We start from the raw sequence: 21519 nt of genomic DNA, 5'->3' as shown, positions 1-21519 counted from the left end.
GGGTGTCCTGCCACTCTGACTCCGAAAGCCTAATTCTGGACAAGATTGAATTGATTATAAATGAAGTTTTTCTGTTGTGGTGTTTTGTATGTTACAGTTTTTTCTCTCCTATTAGGGTTTAATTAATAATTGCTGTGCTAGAAGTAGTTCACTACTAGTAAAAGGAATTTCCATAATGTAGGTATAAAAATAAGTTCTCATACTATACGTATTCTAAGTGAAAAGTACTTCAATAAGTTAGCTCTTAAATTTTTAATCTACAAAAGTGAATTTATTGGAATAGTTTATTTTGGTATGATTACTTTTCATATTAGAATTTGTTCAAGTGGGGATCCCTGGGTGGCGCAGCGGTTTAGCACCTGCCTTTGGCCCAGGGTGCGATCCTGGAGACCTGGGATCGAATCCCACGTCGGGCTCCCGGTGCATGGAGCCTGCTTCTCCCTCTGCCTGTGTCTCTGCCTCTCTTTCTCTCTGTGTGTGACTATCATAAATAAATAAAAATTAAAAAAAAAAAAAGAATTTGTTCAAGTCTTTCTGAAAGCAGTGTTTGAAAAAGACTTCTTAAAGCTTTCCTAATTTTGGTGAAAGACTGATCAATCCATTTAGTAAATACTTATTAAGACTATGCTAGGTACTATGCTAAGCTCTATTATGGCACTAATCTAGACAGATGTGGCACCTTCTCTCTTGAGCTCAGTATATTGATAAAATATAGGATATGAATTAATCTTGCCCATCATATAGTCCATTGTAATCAGAGTAACCATATATATTGGCTTGATAACATAATCCTGGTTTAACTGTTGCCCTATGTCTCATCTGGTTTAGCATGTGTCTTGGGCAAAGGTATAGGCATCTGGTTGACATGATAAATAATATGGACAGCCTAATTATGAGGGACTTTTACTTACATAGCTAACATTTATTTTGTGCTAATTATGGAAAGTCTTAGTCTTTATTTTAATTTTATTTTTATTCTATTTATCTTTATAATTCCAGTACAATTAATATGCAATATTATATTAGTTTCTGGTGTACAATATAGTGATTCAGCAATTGTATACATTATTCAGGGCTCATCGTTCTAAGTATACTCCTAATGCCCTTCATCCTCATCCAACTCGCCTCTGGCAATCACCAGTTTTCTTTTTTTTTTTTTTTTTTAAATTTTTTATTTATTTATGATAGTCACAGAGAGAGAGAGAGAGAGAGAGGCAGAGACACAGGCGGAGGGAGAAGCAGGCTCCACGCACCGGGAGCCCGATGTGGGATTCGATCCCGGGTCTCCAGGATCGCGCCCTGGGCCAAAGGCAGGCGCCAAACCGCTGCGCCACCCAGGGATCCCCAATCACCAGTTTTCTAAACTTAAGAGCCTGTTTTTTGTCTTTTTTCTTTTGTTTTCTTAAATTCCATATATGAGTGAAATCATATGGTATTTGTCTTTCTCTGATTGACTTACTTAGTATAGTACCCTTTAGATTCATCCATGTTGCTGCAAATGGCAAGAGTTCATTCTTTTTTATGGCTGAGCAATACTGCATTGTGTGTATATGTATATGTATATATGTATGGGTAGATGCTTGGATTGCTTTCATATCTTGCTATTGTAAATAATAATGCAAAAAACATATGGTTGTACATATCCTTTTGAATTCATTTTTTCATTTTCTTCGGGAAAATACCCAGTAGTAGAAATACTGGATCATATAATAAATAAATAAATAAATAAATAAATAAATAAATAAATAAATAAATAAATTTATAGATTTTATTTATTCATGAGAGACACACAGAGAGAGACAGAGACACAGGCAGAGAGAGAAGCAGGCTCCATGCAGGGAGCCTGACGTGGGACTCGATCCCGGGTCTCCAGGATCAGGCCCTGGGCTGAAGGTGACCATAAACTGAGCCACCTGGGCTGTCCATACAGTAATTTTATTTTTAATTTTCTGAGGAACTTCCACATTGTATTCCACCAGTGGAATACACTGCACCAGTTTGCACTTCCATCAAGAGTGCATGAAGATTCTTTTTTCTCCATATGCTTGCCAACATTTGTTTTTTGTGTGTTTTTGATTGTTGCCATTCTGACAGGTGTAAAGTGATAGATATCTCATCGAGGTTTTGTTTTTGTTTTTGTTTTTTTCATTGAGGTTTTGATTTGCACTGTGGTTCCATACAAATTTTAGGATTCTATTTCTGTGAAAAACATTGTTGGTATTTTGATAGAAATTGCATTGAATCTGTAGATTGCTTTGGGAAGTATGGATATTTTAACAATGTTCATTCTTCCAGTGCATGAGCATGAAATATTTAACCATTTGTTCATGTTGTCTTCAATTTCTTTCATCAGTGTTTTATAGTTTTTACACATAGGTCTTTCACATCCTTGGTTAAGTTTATTCCTGGATCTTTTATTATTTGGTGCAGTTATAAATGGAATTATTTTCTTGGTTTCTGCTTCATTATTAGTGTGTAGAAATGCAACAGGTATCTGTATACCGATTTTTTTTTTAATCCTATGACTTTACAGGATTTATTTATCAGTTCTAGTACTTTTTTGGTAGAGACTTTAGGGTTTTCTATACATAGTATTATATCATCTGCAAATAGTGAAAGTTTTACTTCTTCCTTTCCAATTTGGATGACTTATTTCTTGTGTGATTGCTGTGGCTAGGACTTCCAGTATTATGTTAAATAAAACTGGTAAGAGTGGACATCCTTGTTTTGTTCCTGATATTAGGGGAAAAGTTCTCAATTTTTCTCTGTTAATGTTGTTAGTTGTGGGTTCTTCACATATGGCTTTTATTATATTGAAGTATGTTCCCTCTAACTTCTTTGGTGAAAGTTTTTATCATGAATGGATATTGTACCTTGTCTCAAATGCTTTTACTGCATCTATAGAAATGATCATGTTTTATCCTTTCTCTTGCTAATTTTGTCAGTCGTGTTGATTGATTTGTGACTGTTGAACTACCCTTGCATCCCAGAAATAAATCCCACTTGGTCATAGTGAATAATTTTTTTTTAAATGTATTGTTAGATTTGTGTGCTCATATTTCATTAAGGATTTTTGCATCTATGTTAATCAGAGGGCCTGTAATTCTCTTTCTTTATATTGCCTTTATTTGATTTTGATATTAGGGTAAGGCTGGCCTCAATAAATTTGGAAGCTTTCCTTCCTCCTCCAATTCTTTTTTTTTTTTTGGAATAGTTTGAGAATAGGTATTAACTCTTCTTTAAAATGTTTAGTAGAATTCACCTGTGAAGCCATCTGGTCCTGGATTTTTGTTTTTTGGCAGTTTTTTGATTACTGATTCAGTTTCATTGAGGGGAATTGGTCTGTACAGATTTTCTGTGTCTTTCCGATTCATATTTGTAACATATTGTTTCTAGGAATTTATCCATTTTTTCTAGGTTGTCTAATATGTAGGTATATAATTTTTCATATTCTTTTATAAGCTTTTGTATTTCTGTGGTATTGGTTATTTCTCCTCTTTCATTTTTGATTTTGTTTATTTGAGCCTTTTTTGGTGAGTCTACCTAAAGGTTTATCAGATTTTGTTGATTTTTTTTCTTTCTTTTTCTTTCCTTTTTTTTTTCTTCTTCTTCTTCTTCTTCTTCTTTTTTTTTTTTTTTTTTTTTTTTACAAAGAACCAGCTTCTGGTTTCATTGATCTGTTGTTTTTTAGTTTCTATTTCACTTAATTCTGCTCTAATCTTTATTTTCTTCTTTCTACTGGTTTTGGGTTTTGTTCTTTATCTAGCCCTTTAGATGTAAGGTTAAGTCATTCTTTTGAGATTTTTCTTCTTGAGGTAGGCGTTCATTGCTTATAATCTTTTTAGAACAGAATTTAGTGTGTTACAAAGATTTTGGTCTGTTATGTTTTCATTTTCATTTGTCTCCATGTATTTTTTTTATTTCATCTTTGATTTCTTAGGTGGCCCATTCATTTTTTAGTAGTATGTTTTTTAACCTTCATCTATTTGTATTCTTTCCAGTATTTTCTTGGGGTTGATTTCTAGTTCATAGCATTGTGGTTAGAAAACATGACTTTAATCTTTTTTAATTTGTTGAGACTTTTTTGTTGCTTAATATATGATCTGTTCTGGAGAATGTTCCGTGTGCACTTAAGGATTGTATATTCTGCTGTTTTATGCTAGAATGTTCTGAATGTATGTTAGATTTACCTGTTCAGTGTGTCATTTGAAGCCACTGTTTCCTTGTTGATTTTTCTCTTGGGATGATCTATCTATTATTGTAAGTGGGATGTTAAAATCTTGTGTTATTAGTATTACTATCATTACTATCACTACTATTAATAGTATTGATTGATACTTCCTTTGTTATTTAATAGCTGTTTTATGTATTTGCGTGCTTCTATGTTGGGTGCATAAATATTTACAATTGTTATATCTTGTTGAATTATCCCTTTTATGATTGTATAGTGTCCTTTGTCTCTTGTTACAGTCTTTTTTTTAAAGTCTGTTTTGTGCGCTCTAAGTATTATTACCCTCATCTTTCTTTTCACTTCGATTTGGATGATAAATGTTTTTCCATACCTTCACTTTCAATCTGCGTGTCTTTAGTTTCTGAAATGAGTCTCTTCTAGGCAGCACATATTGTGTCTTGCCTTCTTTTTTTTTTTTTAATGGAGTGCCAGGACCAATGGTCATCAGGTATCCAGGTACCAAAAAATTATGGTTCTGAAATACATTAATGTTGATTCCATAGGAAGAATAGTGTAGCTGTCCTATGTGTGCCACTCACGACAGAGCCCTTGCTTTTTTATTCATTTAGTCACCCTATGTCTTTATATTGGAGCATTTAGTCCAATTACATTCAAAATAATTATTGATACATATGTACTTAATGCCATTTTGTTAAATGTTTTATGGTTGTTGTTTTTTTTTCTTTTTCTTTTTTTTTTTTTAAAGATTTTATTTATTCATGAGAGACAGAGAGAGAGGCAGAGACACAGCAGAGGGAGAAGCAGGCTCCGTGCAGAGAGCTTGACGTGGGACTCGATCCTGGGACTCCAGGATCATGCCCTGGGCTGCAGGCGGCGTTAAACCGCTGTGCCACCGGGGCTGCCCTATGGTTGTTTTTATAATTCTTTGTTCCTTCCTTCCCTTGCTGTCTTGTGGTTTGATGGGCCTTGTTTAGTGATATTCTTGTATTCCTTTCTCTCATTTTTTTGGTGTATCTATTAGTGTTTTTTTTTTTTTTTTTAAATTTTATTTATTTATTTATTTATTTATGATAGTCACACACAGAGAGAGAGAGAGGCAGAGACACAGGCAGAGGGAGAAGCAGGCTCCATGCACCGGGAACCTGACGTGGGATTCGATCCCGGGGCTCCAGGATCGCGCCCTGGGCCAAAGGCAGGCGCTAAACCGCTGCGCCACCCAGGGATCCCCAGTGTTTTTTTTTTTTAATATTTTATTTATTCATGAGAGACACAGAGAGGCAGAGGCATAGGCAGAGGGAGAAGCGGGCTCCTTGCTGGGAGCCTGATGCAGGACTCGATCCCCAGACCTGGGATCACGCCCGGAGCTGAAGGCAGACGCTCAACCCCTGAGCCATCCAGGTGTCCCTCTATTAGTGGTTTATGATTTGTGGTTACCATTAGGTTTATATATAACATCTTATGCAAATAGCAGTCTATATGAAGTTAATGATTGCTTAAGTTTGAATCCATTATAAAAGCACTAAATTTTTACTCCCTTCTCCCTCATGTTTTAGGTATATGGTGTCATATTATACATTCTTTTATTTTGTGAATTCCATTACCGATTTTTATAGATCATTTGATTTTACTACTTTTGTGCCTTAACCTCTGTACTGGTTTTATAAAGGATTATTATTCTGTCCTACTATGTTTATATGTACCTGTGAAATTTGTTCCTTTCCTACTTTTCTTATTCCTGCTTTGATCTTTCTCTTCGACTCAAAGAATCTCCTTTAACATTTCTTTTTTTTTTTTTTCCTTTAACATTTCTTATAAGGCTGGTTTAGTGGTGATGAATTCCTTTAAATTTTGCTTGTCTGGAAAACTCTCTCTTTCCTTCTATTCTGAATGATAGCCTTACTGGGTAGAGTTTTCTTTATTGCAGGTGTTTTCCTTTCATGAATAAGGCTTAGTCTTAAGAGGCTACATTTATGATTGACATGAATCTATGAGATAAATACTGTTGTTATGCTCATTTTCTAAATGAGTAAACTGAGGAGGTTATAGAATTAGTCGAAGTAGGCTTTGATTCCTGATATCCTGACTGTATGTAGTGCTTACTCTCTTAACCATCATATTACATTGCCTTCTTTCTAGTAGCTGCTCTGGTCAAGGAGTTGTGTCAAGGACTTTATATGTATTATTTTATTTAATCATGATATCCCTGTTAAGTAGGTAGAATATTTTTGTTTTACAGATCAAGAAAGTGAAGCTCAAAGGGGTTAAGTAATTCTTCTAGGTACATACAGTGGTGGATTCATGATTGGAACCATCATATGTTCAGCCCCAAAGTCTATGGGTTTAACAACTCTCCACTTAGTACAATCTTACAGTGTTTGGAAAGGGTATTACAAAGTCTTAAATATAATTTTATTATAATTTCTCATATTAAATAGTATGTAAATCAGATTTTTAAAAAAAGATTTTATTTATTTATTCATGAGAGAAACAGAGAGAGGCAGAGACACAGGCAGAAGGAAAAGCAGGCACCATGCAGGGAGCCCAATGCAGGCCTTGATCCCGGTACTCCAGGATCACACCCTGAGCCAAAGGCAGATGCTCAACTTGCTCTGCCACCCAGGTGTCCCAATCATGATCTTTTAAGTCTTAATTCAAATATCACTGCTCAGTCAAGTCTTTCAGTCCCTCTTGCATCATTTATGGCCCTTCTTACCATGCTCTATTGTTTTCCCCATAGATCTTACCACTTACTCTCTATGTATTACCATAGTTTAATTACATATTGTGTTTATTGTTTGTCCCTTCAGTAGTTTGAACTCCATGATTGCAGAGATTCTCATGTTTTTTTTCATTTGTGTTTCTAGTGCCTAGGAACTATGTATAGGAACTTAGTGAATATTTGTTGGTAAATGAATTCTAATATTTAATTAGAATTTATTGCATTTATTACAGTATTAAATACTTTTGGTTAGTTCCTCAAACTTCACATTTAAATTTCTTCCATGATGTATTGTGTAATTTTGTCAAGTCATTTAATTAAAGTATTGAGATAGAGTGTGTATTTTGTGGATTTTTCCCTTTACCTTTGTAAACATAATGTCTCTTTCAGGGAAAGGCATCAGAGAAGTTTTCTGAAAACAGTAAACTATTAATCTCCATGGCTAAGGAAAACATACCACCAAACAGTCAACACACCAGGAGTTCTTTAGGTATGTCATTCGGTATATTGGATTGATTTTAAAGTATTCTTAGCTTTCTTGTGAAAGGGGTTTGTCTTGTCAGAAAAAATTTCTTTGGAATCCCAGTATCTCTTTGCTTTCTGGAATCTTACTGTCTGTATGACTGTACTGTCTGCAAAGGAAATATAATGCATACTGAGAACCATTTACCCTTTTTTTATTTTTAAAGATTTTATTTATTTATTCATAGAGATGCAGAGAGAGAGAGAGAGAGAGAGAGAGAGAGGCAGAGACACAGGCAGAGGGAGAAACAGGCTCCATGCCGAGAGCCTGAAGTGAGACTCCATCCAGGGTCTCCAGATCATGCCCTGGGCTGAAGGCGGCGCTAAACCCCTGCGCCACCGGGGCTGCCCCCATTTACCCTTTTTAAATGATATTCCCTTATAATCTATGGAAATCATAATAGTATGTATAACATAAGCAAAATTAATTGAAAAATTTGAGTGAAATTTATGTATGTGTGAGAGCTAGGCACCCTGAAAATGGAGGACTTTTATTTAGAAACCAGGGATACTTAAGAGGATACAAAATGCTATTTGGTGAATGACCATTTTAATTATTGATTACTACATTAGAATTTTACAGAAGTTAATATTGCAGCTATACTGAGTTTTTGAATATGGTTTGGTATGAAAATATGTAGAGATTTTTTTGAAGTACAATACATATTATGTTATCATTTATAATATATTGTTAATTTCAATATAATGTTATATATTATATTGTGTCATTAATTTCAGGTGTACAACTTGCTGGTTCAACAATTCTATACATTACTCATTGCTCATCATGATATAGTTATCATACAACATTATTGAAGTATGACTATTTCCTATGCTGTAGTTTTCATCTTTGTGACTTATTTTTAACCGCAAGTTTGGATTTTTACCTATTTTATCTGTCCCCCTCATCCACCTCACCTTTGGCAACTACCACTTTGTTGTACTTAAGAATCTTTCTTTCCATTTGTTTTTTTAGATCGACATGTTAAGTGAAATCATATGGTATTTGTCTTTCTCTTTCTGACTTATTTCACTTACCACAGAACCTGCTAGGTCCATCCATGTTGTCTCAAGTAGCAAGATATTATTCTTTTTTATGGCTAATACTCTATTTCATATATGTAACCATATTTTTAAAATATATTTGCTATTTATGGACACTGGGTTGCTTTCATATCTTGTTATAGTAAATAATGCTGCAATAAATTTAGGGATGATATATCTTTCAAATTAATGTTTTTATTTTGTTTGGTTAAATAACCAGTGGTGAAATTACTGGGTCATATGTTTAATATTTTGAGCTATCTCCATTTTGTTTTCTATGGTGGCTACACCAGTTTGCATTTCCACCAGCAGTGCATGAGGGTTCCTTTTTCTCCACATGCTTTTTTCTCCTCTTCTCCACTCGTTGTTCCTTGTTTTTGATTATAGCCATTCTGCCAGGTGTAAGGTTGTGATTTGTATTTCCTTCCTGATTAGTGGTGACGAAAATCTTTTCATGTGTCTCTTGGTCATCTTTGTCTTCTTTGAAAAATGTCTGTTCCTATTTTCAGTCACCTCTCCCCTGTTTTAAGATTTTTAAATTTATTCATGAGAGAGACAGAGAGTTAGAGACAAAGGCAGAAGGAGAGGCAGGCTCCCTGCTCAGAGCCTGATGTGGGACTCAATCCCCAGACCCTGGGATCACGACCTGAGCCAAAGGCTGATGCTCAGCCACTGAGCTACCGAGGTGCCCCTTCAGCCCATTTTTAAACTCTGTTATTTGTTTTTTTGGTATTGAGTTATATAAGTTCTTTATATATTTCTGATATTAAACCCTTTACTGGATGAATCAATTGCAAATATCTTCTCCTGTTCATTGGATTGTCTTGTTCTGTGGATGGTTTCCTTTGTTGTGCAAAAGCTTTTTATTTTAGTGTAGTCCCAGTATTTTATTTTTGCTTTTTTTTTTTTTTTTAAGATTTTATTTACTTATTCATGAGAGATACACACAGAGAGAGAGGCAGAGACCTAGGCAGAGGGGCTCCTTGCATGGAGCCTGATGTGTGTGTGTGTGTGTGTGTGTGTGTGTGTGTGTGTGTGTATGTGTGTGTGTGCACGCGCGTGTGTGAGAGAGAGAGAGAGAGAAAGAGAGAGAGAGAGGCAGAGACCTAGGCAGAGGGGCTCTTTGCATGGAGCCTGATGTGGGACTCGATCCTGGATCCTGGGATCACGCCCTGAGCCCAAGGCAGACGCTCAACTGGTGAGCCACCCAGGCATCCCTTGCTTTTGTTTTCTTGCTTTAGGAGAACTATATAGAAAAATGATGCCAAGACCAACATCAAAGAGATTATTGCCTTTGTTTTCTTCTAGCAATTTATGGTTTCGGGTCTCACATTTAGGTTTCAATCCATTTTTTTTTTTTTTTTTTGGTTTCAATCCATTTTGAATTTGTTTTTATGTATGGTGTAAGAAAGTCATCCAGTTTCATTCTTTTGCATGTAGCTGTCTAGTTTTCCCAACACTATTTATTGAAGAGATTATCTTTTCCTCATTGTATATTCTTGCCTTCTTTGTTTAGTTTTGTATATTTTTTTTATTGGAGTTCGATTTCCCAACATATAGCATAACACCCAGTGCTCATCCTGTCAAGTGCCCCCCTCAGTGCCAGTCACCCAGTCACCGCGTCCCCCTGCCCACCTCCCCTTCCACTACCCCTTGTTTGTTTCCCAGAGTTAGGAGTCTCTCATGTTGTCACCCTCACTGATATTTTCCACTCATTTTCTCTCCTTTCCCCTTTATTCCCTTTCACTATATTTTATATTCCCCAAATGAACGAGACCATATAATGTTTGTCCTTCTCCGATTGACTTACTTCATTCAGCATAATACCCTCCAGTTCTATCCATGTTGAAGCAAATGGTGGATATTTGTTGTTTCTAATGGCTGAGTAATATTCTATTGTATACATAGACCACATCTTCTTGATCCATTCATCTTTCGATGGACACCGAGGCTCCATCCACAGTTTGGTTACTGTGGACATTGCTGCTATAAACATTGGGGTGCAGGTGTTCTGCCGTTTTACTGAATCTGTATCTTTGGGGTAGATCCCCAGCAGTGCAATTGCTGGATCGTAAGGTAGTTCTATTATAACTCTTTGAGGAACCTCCACACAGTTTTCCAGAGTGGCTATACCAGTTCACATTCCCACCAACAGTGCAAGAGGGTTCCCCTTTCTCCACATCCTCTCCAACATTTGTGGTTTCCTGTCTTGTTAATTTTCCCCATTCTCACTGGTGTGAGGTGGTATCTTATTGTGGTTTTGATTTGTATTTCCCTGATAGCAAGTGATATGGAGCATTTTCTCATGTGCTTGTTGGCCATGTGTATGTCTTCTTTGGTGAAATTTCTGTTTGTGTCTTTTGCCCATTTCATGATTGGATTGTTTGTTTCTAGGGTGTTGAGTTTAATAAGTTCTTTATTGATCTTGGTAACTAGCCCTTTATCTGACATGTCATTTGCAAATATCTTCTCCCATTTTGTAGGTTGTCTTTTAGTTTTGTTGACTGTTTCTTTTGCTGTGCAGAAGCTTTTTATCTTGATGAAGTCCCAATAATTCATTTTTGCTTTTGTTTCCCTTGCCTTTATAGATGTATCTTGTTGCCTCCTTTGTTATAGGTTAATTGAACCTATAAGTGTTGATTTAGTTCTAGGCTATCTATTCTGTTGCATTTCTCCATGTCTCTACTTTAGTACCATACTGCTTTGGTGACTACAGCTTTGTCGTATATCTTGAAATCTGGGATTGTGATACCTTCAGCTTTGTTCTTTCTCAAGATTCCTTTGACTATTCAGGCGCTTATTATTTATTTATCTGAGAGAGAGCGTGAGAATGCATGCAAGTGTGAACAGGGGGAAAGGGCAGAGGGAGAGAATCTCAAGCAGATTTCCTGAGTGTGGAACTTGATGCAGGGCTTGATCCTAGGACCCTGAGATCATGACTTGAGCTGAAATCAAAAGTCCAGTGCCCAACCAACGAGCCACCTAGGTGCCCCCAAGCTCTTTTTGAATTTTAGTATCATATTTTAGAAAAGCTCCTTTATCTCTAAGGACCCCAGTTGCCTTATCTGTAACCTAAAAATTTGGGTAATCTTCTAGCCTGAAATTTTTATGAATTGAAATTTTTTTTTTAAAGATTTTACTTAATCATGAGAATACACAGAGGAGGGGGAGGGGCAGAGACAGGCAGAGGGAGAAGCAGGCTCCATACAGGGAGCCCGACTTGGAACTCGATCCTGGGTCTCCAGGACCATGCTCTGGGCTGTAGGCGGCGCTATACTGCTGAGCCACCCGAGCTGCCCTGAATTGAAATTTTGATTGTTGCAAGAGATAATGTTATAAAAGTTTTATAGTAGATTATCTTACGCAGTAAGGTTAGACAGACTCACTTTAAAATTCTGGGTTACAGCTTGCTCTGGATTGTATCTGTCATGCCTTTGTGACCTGGCACAGGTTATTTAAGCTATTTTCTTAAGATGGCATCTATCTTAAAAGGTTATTGTGGCATTAATTGAATACATATGAGAAGACGACTGGCACATAATTGGTGCACAATAAATATTTATTTTGTGACCTTGTATTTTTTTAATATAGATTTTTAAGAATTAAGAATTGAAGAATTATACTTTATTCCATGAACAAATGATGGAGAATTTAAAGTCTAAAGACCATGACCTCTACTTATTCCTTAATTGGTGTTCCTTTGGGCTATGTCCTTTGCCTTTGCATTTCCTACATTCTCTGGCTGACCTCATCCACTCATAGGCATTATATATCATCAGTGTATTCATGACTCCTAAATCCATATTCCAATTCAATTTTTTAATTAAATTCCTGACCCATATATCTAATTTTCTATTGGATGTCTATACTCGAATGTTGTGGGCTCAGAATTCGCATGTGCAAGATTACCTTTACTCTTCTCAAACTTTTTGGTATTTTGGTGAGATGTTTGCCTCGTCATCCTTGACTCCTATCGTCCCTTTGCTTCCCATAGCAAGTAATTACGCAAGTTCAGTTGATTCTACTGCTTAAATTTAAAAATAAGTTTATTTTTCTCTAATCCCACAAACATTATTTTATGCAGGCCTATGCTGTCTCTGAGATTTTTTTCTAGTATTGTTTGTTTTATGGTTTAGCCCCCCTCCCACTAAGTCTCTGCATTGCCCTTCATAATCTTTTCAAAAAACAAATAGGATCATGTTAGTCCTGCACAACTCCAATGTATTCTTGTTTCCTGTATAGTAATTTTATCCTTTTATTACTTTTCCCAGATTGTGCTGGCTATTTATGCCTTCTGCTTCTGTTGCATTGGTTCTCCCCTTAAAGTGTAGTTTTTTTTTAAAAAAATATCTTTTTTATTTATTCATGAGAGACACACACAGAGAGAGAGGTAGAGACACAGGCAGAGGGAGAAGCAGGCTCCCCATGGGGAGCCCAGTGCAGACTCGATCCTGGGACCATGGGACCACGCCTTGAGCCAAAGGCAGATGCTCTGCCACTGAGCCACCCAGGCATCCCTAAAATGTAGTTTTGAACTTACTCAACTGTCTCTTGTACTGCAATGGCATGCCATTGTATATTTGCTGCCTAGCAACAGTGCTTGGCACATTAGTGTTTAAAGAAGATTTTTGAATGAATGAAGGTCCCCATTGCAAAAATAAACTATTCTGTTTGTTATGTAGAATTTAGGTTTCATAAGAATGTTTGTTTTTGCCAACTGAAGCAATAATTATTTTTGCACATTGAATCTTATTAGAGAATAATATATAACTTGATTAATTTTATAACATCAGCAGTCAGTTACTGACTTGCTTGAATAATTGTGGCCTTAAGATTAGACCAAAGATACATGAAAAGATGCTCAGCATCACTAGTCATCAGGAAAATGCAAATTAAAACTACCTAGAGATCACCTCATGTCTGTTAGAGTGGCCATCATAAAAAAGATGGAGATAACAAATGCTGACATGGAACCCTTGCACACTGTTGGTGAGTTGAAGGCATTATGCTCAGTGAAGTAAGTCAGAGAAAGACAGATATGCATGATCATTTGGAATCTAAGCAAACAAAACCAAACTCAGAAAAAGGGACCAGACTTGTGGTAGGTGAACAGTGGGGGCAGAGGGTATTAGAGGAAAGTGGTTCAAAAGGTTTGGATTTCCAGTTATGATATAAGTAAGTGCTAGGGTTTAAAAATAAAGTGGAAGAAGATATTTGCAAATGACATATCAGATAAAGGGCTAGTATCCAATATCTATAAAGAACTTACCAAACTCAACACCCAAAGAACAAATAATCCAGTCAAGAAATGGGCAGAAAACATGAACAGACATTTCTCCAAAGAAATGGCCAACAGATACATGAAAAAATGCTCAGCATCACTTGGCATTAGGGAAATACAAATCAAAACCACAATGAGGTATTACCTCACACCAGTCAGAATGGCTAAAATGAACAGGAAATAACAGATGTTGGCAAGGATGTGGAGAAAGGGGAACCCTCATACATGGGTGGTGGGAATGCAAGCTAGTGCAGCAACTCTGGAAAACAGTATGGAGGTTCTTCAGAAAATTGAAAATAGAGCTACCCTACAACCAGCAATTACACTACTGGGTATTTACCCCAAAGATAAAAATGTAGTGATCTGAAGGGGCACCTGCACCTCAATGTTTATAGCAGCAATGTCCACAACAGCCAAACTATGGAAGGAGCTCAGATATCTATTGACAGATGAATGGATAGTGAAGATACACATACACACACAATGGACTATTATTCAGCCATCAAAAAAATGAAAATTTGCCATTTGCAATAACGTGGATGGAACTAGAGGGTATTTTACTAAGTGAAATAAGTCAATCAGAGAAAGATCATTATCATATGATCTCACTCATAAGTGGAATTTAAGAAACAAAACAGAGGATCATAGAAGAGAGGAAAAAATAGATGAAATCAGAGGAGACAAACCATAAGAGACTATTAATCATAGGAAACAAACTGAGGGTAAGGAATAACTAGGTGATGAACATTAAGGAGGGCATGTGATATAATGAGCACTGGTCACTATCTAAGACTGATGAATCACTGACCTCTACCTCTAAAACTAATAATATATATTAATTGAATTTAAGTAAAAATAAATAAGTGAATACATATATAGTAGGGAAATAATGTATAGCATGATGATTATAGCTAACTGCTGTGTGATGTATAGGAAATTTGTTGAGAGGAAGTCCTAGGAGTTCTCATCAGAAGGAAAAGGTTTTTCTTTTTTTGACTTTTCATTGTATCTAAACCAGAAGATGGATGTTAGCAGAACCTATTGTGGTAGTTATTCCACAGTATATATAAATCAGTCAAACTGTATGCCTTAAAATTACACATTGATAGATAGCAATTAGTTCTCAATAAAACTGGAAAGAAATTAGGTCAAATAATATAGTTTGTCACCATAGGAAGAATGTAAAATAATTTGACAGTGGAGAGTTTTGTGATGTGGTGAGCACTGGATGTTATACTATATGTTGGAAAATTTAATCTAAATAAAATGAATAAAAAAAGTACAGAACAGTATAACATGAAAATTTGTGACATTTTCAACCCCCTTTTCCATTCTCTGTTCTTAAGCATTATCTTATATATAATTTCATGATTAGACTGTACATATGTGTATTTGTATATAACCCTTTCTTCATTTTCTATATTGGGTAGTATGGATTCTGTTCTGTATTTAAAAATACTAGTTTTGTGATTTATAATACAGGGACACAACCATAACCTTTTGAGATTAAGAAGCAATGGGATGCATCTATTTGACAGACCTGGAGCAGTTACTGTCTGCTGCTAAGGTTTTCATTACAGATGCAAGAAAAAAGTGTCCTTGCCCTTTCTGTCTGTCTAATTGTGGCAGCCATGATTGAATGGGGGAATACAAGGAGAAAACATGAAGAGAAAATTTTTGCAACTTAGAAATGACTTGTAAACAGTAAATAGCCTGTTATACTCCAAAAAAGAAACTGAAATTTGAGTTAGAAAAGGTAACGTAGACCTGGGCATAAAACTGTCTTAACCAGCCTTTATCTCTGGGTGAAAAGAAAATTCATCGTATACCAAATTGGTACTTGCAGTGGGTTATGGAAGGTGTCAAATAGCACATATTATATTGAAATTATATGCTTGCTTGTTTACTGTCTAGACGCTGTTCCTTTGGGCAAGGATTTATATACCTGTTCATCGCCCCAAGACTAGCAAAGCAAAATACTTGGCATATGGGTGGTGCTCAATAAATATTAAGTGAAGATTTACTGAGTCAGTATGTCTCTTGGTAGAGAGGTTGGCATTTAAATATGACAATGTTGAAATTTATTTTAAAAAACTAAATTCATAGAAGAAATCCATTAAGAAATTTAGTATTTTCAGGGCAGCCCGGGTGGCTTAGCCATTTAGTGCCACCCTCAGCCCAGGGTGTGATCCTTGAGACCCGGGATCAAGTCCCTGTCAGGCTCCCTGCTTGGGGTCTGCTTCTCCCTCCCTGTGTCTCTACCTCTTTGTCTCTCTCTCCTTTCTGTCTCATGAATAAATAAATAAATAAATCTAAAAAAATTAATATTTTCAGTAAATTATTTGATAGGATTTCATGATTTAAAGAATTATTAAAATTTATCAAATATGTTCTCCTTAACATGAAAAAGATGTTAGGTTAACCTTAGATAAATCTTCAAATCCAGCAATTAAAAAATGTCACTGTATTTGTTAGGGTTCTTCAGAGAACCATTAGGATGTGTGTGTGTGTAAAAGTAAAAATATGTATTATGTTACATATATTTTATGTATATATGTGTATATGTATATATAATACATAAATACACATACATATCTAGAGAGAAAGAAGTATTTAAGGAATAGGCTTGTGATTATGGCGGCTGAAAAGTCTAGTATCTGCCAGGTAAGCTGTGAAGCTGGTGACTAGGGAAGAGTTGACGTTGCAGTTCTAAGTCTGGAGATTGTTGGCAGAATTCCTTTGTGCTTGGGAAAGGTCAGTCTTTGTTAAGGCCTTGCATTGATTGGATGAGGCCAACTTACATTATGGAGGGCAAGTTGCTTTACCTAGTGTCTACCAATTTAAATGTTTATTTCACCCAAAAAACACTCTCAATGAAGCATCCATAATATCATTTGGCCAAATATCTGGGTACCATGGCCCAGCCAAATGGACACTAAAATTAGTCATTTAAATTGCATTTAAAAAATTATTCTCAGGGCACCTGCGGCTGAGTAGTTGAGCATCTGCTTTTGGCTCAGGTCATGATTCCGGGGTCCTGGGATTGAATCCTGCATCAGGCTTCCTGTAGGGAGCCTACTTCTCCTTCTGCCTATATATATCTCTACCCCTCTCTCTGGGTCTCTCATGAGTAAATAAAATCTTTTTTAAAAAAAGTGTATTTAACAAAATGTGCAAGACTTACACATGAAAAACTACAAAATGTGTCAGAGAAAGAATGTGCAAGTATATGGAGAGACCATTATGGTTGTAGATTAGAAGTCTTTCAACACCAAAAGACGTGTACAAGAATGTTGTTCACCAGGATCAGGCCCTAGGCTGAAGGCAGCACTAAATTTTGCTGAGCCACCTTGGGCTGCCCAAATTAAAATATTTTAATTCTCAGTGTTTCTGATGTTTTAAATTTCAGTGTACTAGGTAATTATTAGTTTCTTTTTTCTTATTTCCCTATGTTTATAAATGACAGGGTGACAGGGTGTTTTTTTTTTTTTCTTCCTCTTTTGGCAAAAGTTCATGAAGATCACAGAACTCAATTTTCCCATTGATTTGTAAGATTGCTGCACCATTTCAGTGTGCTTGGTGATTAGTGCAATACCAGAAGGCTTTTTGATAGCTGATTTATAAGGAAGTAAAAAGAACTTGGAAATCCATTCTTGAAGAAAAAGTTGGAAACAAAGTTGGAAAACTTAGTGTTATATATAAAGACTTGGTATGAAATTATAGTAATTAAGACCATTTAGTTTTGGCACGAGTTTAGACAGACCACTGGGAAAGAATAAAGAGGATAGAAACACACCTGCTTGTAACAGATATTTGATTTATGACATAGGTGCTTCTGCAGTTCAGTGGGAAAAGGAATAGTCTTTCTAGTAAATAGTGCTGGGTAAGTTAGACATCCTTAGAAGAGGAAAAAAAGAAACTTTTAACCTGTACCTCACACTACATAGACTATTAATTCAAGAGAGATCACTGACCTGAAGGTAAAACTTATAACACTATAGAGCTCTTAGAGAAAACATATGAGAATGTCTTTGAGATGTTGGAGATAGGTGAGGATTTTTTAAATCAGACACAAGGAGAATTAATCATAAAAGAGAAGTTTGATAAAATGGACTTCATTAAAATTAGGAACTGTTCATCACAATACATAAGAATGGGAAAAGGCAGCCATAGGTATGTGTATAAAATCTACTTATGTTTATATGTATGTATACATCTGTGTGTATAAAATTTAGATAATAAGAAAAAGACCACCCAGTTCTGAAAATGGACAAAAGACTTAAAGAGCTGTTCTCAAAAGAGGGAAATCCAAATGCATTGCAAAAGTGCTCAGCATTATTCATTGTTAGGAAAATACAAATTGAAACTATAGTGAGACAGTATTGCACACAAGTATAATGTCTAATATTTAAAGAAGTTACAGTACCAAGAGTGGGCAAGGATGTGGATCAACTGGAACTCATTCATTGTTTGTATGAATGGCTAATGGTGCAACTTTGAAAAACTGGCAATATCTTCTAAACTCTGTGACCTTATCTAATGACCCAAGAATTCCACTCCCAGGAATAAAGCCAAGAGAAATACATGTGTTCACCAAAAGACATGTACAAGAATGTCAATGGAATTTTGGTCATATTAGTGCTTCCCCCACTCTCCTAAACAGCAGGAAACAGCTCAAATGTGTTAACAGTAAGATGGATTAAAAAACGTTGTGAGGTATTCATATAATGAAAGACACAAACTGGAAAGAATGAACCATTGCCACATATAGCTATGTGGCTGAGTCTCACAGATGTAATATTGAGTGAAAGAAGTAAAATGTAAAAGATCACAAACTTCCTGCTCCTTTTTTGAGGTTCAAGAACAGCTCCAACACATCCACATTGATAGAAGTCTGAACACTTATAAGCCCTGGAGAGGGTATTGATGGGGAAGGAATGTCAGTGTGCTTTGTGATGTGGAAAAAAATCTGGGTTGTTACAATAGAGCATACATTTGTACAAATTGAGCAATATGCTTAAGATTGTGCTTTTTGTTATGTATATTATTCCTCACTTTTTAAAAATTGGGCTTGTGTGGGAAAGATTGCTTTACTTTCCATGATAGAAAGTGCTTAAAATCAGTATTTTGGGATTTGCCAGAAAACTTTAATTGACTGATACCTTATATATTTGACAAGGGAAACCAATAAAGATAATTAAGAAGGATCCTGATGTTTGAAAGATCAATAAAAATATTAAAGTCTGCTATTCTTTCTGCTATTGCTGCTGTTGTTACTACTACTACCTACTATCCTAGATTGAGTGCTCAGTATGTGCCATAAGCTGTGCTATGTATGCTTCCCTTGTTTAATCTGGAATTGGAGTAAATGCCATGTTCTTTTTTGGGACTTCCATACTATCATGTCTCCTGTCCTCGCTATAATCCCAACACCTTTGAAATTTGTGACATTGGTCTCTTGTGCTCACTTGCTTCTTACTGCAGTTATTTACAGATTCAAGCCATTCGTCTGATTCCTTAAACATTTATTACCTCTTCAGTTTCTTGACTTCTTCATCTTGTGATATTGTTTTCCACTCTTCCTCAGCCACCCACTCCAACAGTCATATCTTGGACCTCTGTTACCAGTGACTGAATAAAGTTGCAAATATTTTCTTTAATGACTACTTCCAGTTTTTTCTGCTAATTTTCTTTTGTATCTTGCCTCCAACAAGTATACCAAATAATTGACATTACCAGGACTTACTGTCTGTTTATTCTTCTCCCTTAAAGGCCCTACTCTCATTATTTCCTTCCTTATGCAGCCTAAATTCTGTGTCCAGTATATTGACTCCCTTGCACACTCTCCTCTTTCTTGCCTCTTTTTCCCTTTATCTTATTTTCTATTTGGGAAAATCTCAACTCTTGTTAAATCCAGTTCTGCACTCGTTGTGTGCTGGTATGTATGTAGCTGAATTTGGGTAGAGAGAAACCAGAACCATGTAATTGTTCTTTCTTTGAAGTACTGACTGCTGACCTAAGGTGTGTCCTCACTGCTGTTGGTGATTCTATTACATTTCCCTAATCTAGTGCTATCCTATTCTACAAGACAGCCATTTCCTCTTTCCTCCCTCCTTAAACTCCATTCCCCTTCCCCTTGCCAATGGTTTTACTTGTATCTCACTGCAAATAGAAGCAATTAGAACTTACCCTTGTCTCCCACCCTGTATCTGCCAGCTCACCATCATCTGTACTGTATATTTTGCCTTGTCTCCTGTTACCATAGATTGTCATTGCGACTTTGACTACCCCTTCTACTTACATAGCATTCTGTCCCTTTTCACTGAAAATATTATCACTTCATCAGTTTTCATCCACATCTGAATCATAAATTATGTTTCCTTTCCATTAGATCATTTATGTCAGAATACAAGCATTGCTGTAATATCTCCTATTTTATAAAATCCTTTATGTTCCTCCAGCTATTCTTAATTATATTAATTAATTAATTATATTAATTAATATATTAATTCTTAATATAGTCACTAGGTGACTCTTTGTAGCAAAAGAGTTGTCAATAATCTCCAGGTCCTCTTGCCTCAGTCTCTTAAACCAACCTCCCTCCCTTCCTTCCTTCCTTCCTTCCTTCCTTCCTTCCTTCCTTCCTTCCTTTTATTTATTCATGAGAGAGAGAGAGAGGCAGAGACACAGGCAGAGGGAGAAGTAGGCTCCATGCAGGGAGCTTGACCTGATGTGGGACTCGATCCTGGGTCTCTAGGATCATGCCCTGGGCCGAAGGTGGTGCTAAACCGCAGAGCAGCTCTGAGTTTTAGATAAAGCTAAAAAATTACATTTAATGTTAAAGATTTTCCTGTTGTCCTATAGACAACAGGAAATTGTTTTTTTGTTTTGACTAATTTTTAGTTACATTTTTAATTGTCATTCTTTTTAGCATTTGTAGTCTTAGATTTCTCTTATTGTGAATGAATATCAGACATTCTGCCATTGTTTAGTTTTGTACAAGTCAAATGAGTCATGTATAATACTCCTCTTTATACTAAAGTTTGAGTACAGTGTTCTCAGTTAAAGCAATCATGTCTGTTGAGAAGTTGCCTGCTTATGGAAAGTTCAATTATTATTTCCTATAATTTGTCTTTTGATTGTTTTTATGTAATAACTTCTCATGGTAGTACAACAAAAGAAAAAAACTAAGTGTTCCATAGTAATTTGTTACATAAAGTGTTTATTATGAGTGCTATGTTAGGTAAATTAATTATAAAAACATTGCATACTTTAGTTTTGAATAGTTTATATAGCCCAAAACTACTGTAGAAACTAATACTTGTAATTAATATAGTTCTGAAGCATAATGTTAACTGTCTTCGAGTCACTGATGTACTTGAAGTGACATCACTTCAAATGACCCTAAGATGACACTAATGCTTTACTTGCCACTAGAACCATCATAAGACAACTGCTCTGAATAAGTAAGTCTGACCATGTTTCGTAGTTCATTAAGTCAATTGAGATGTCATAGTTAATGCATAGTTTAAAATGAACAGAATATTTAAAGTGTTCCTACAGTTTTTATTTCTCTGACCTACCTCTAATGCCATAAAATGTTGGTACTAGATGACAAAAATAACAGTTAAAAAGTATTTTTTGTTGACTAAATCTTAAAATTTAATGTAGTTCAGAAGGCAATCCGTATGCATTCTTCCATGTCTTTTAAGACAATTATTACAAATACTATGTGTCAATAGTAAGAGCCAGATACTCTTG

At 35.8% G+C, this 21519-nt stretch overlaps 1 protein-coding gene and 2 non-coding genes across 18 annotated transcripts in view; 2 read left to right on the top strand and 1 right to left on the bottom strand.

The window, feature by feature from the left end:
- Positions 1-21519, top strand: part of CSPP1 (centrosome and spindle pole associated protein 1) — a 133643-nt gene that overhangs the window by 11039 nt on the left and 101085 nt on the right. For all 16 annotated transcript variants that reach the window (XM_041769304.1, XM_041769315.1, XM_041769314.1 and 13 more), the window contains one exon: positions 7302-7401. In XM_041769304.1, the coding sequence (XP_041625238.1) occupies positions 7302-7401 (100 nt within the window). The remainder of the gene's footprint in view (positions 1-7301; positions 7402-21519) is intronic.
- On the bottom strand, positions 4653-4789 carry LOC121499205. Its single transcript, XR_005990049.1, has one exon. It is a non-coding gene; the product is annotated as a U11 spliceosomal RNA (small nuclear RNA).
- On the top strand, positions 15280-15413 carry LOC121499199. The gene has a single exon (XR_005990043.1). It is a non-coding gene; the product is annotated as a small nucleolar RNA SNORA31 (small nucleolar RNA).

This window comes from Vulpes lagopus, chromosome 9 (assembly GCF_018345385.1).
Source record: "Vulpes lagopus strain Blue_001 chromosome 9, ASM1834538v1, whole genome shotgun sequence".
In the NCBI taxonomy this organism is placed as follows: Eukaryota; Metazoa; Chordata; class Mammalia; order Carnivora; family Canidae; genus Vulpes; species Vulpes lagopus.
This window is presented reverse-complemented; position numbering and strand designations above follow the sequence as displayed.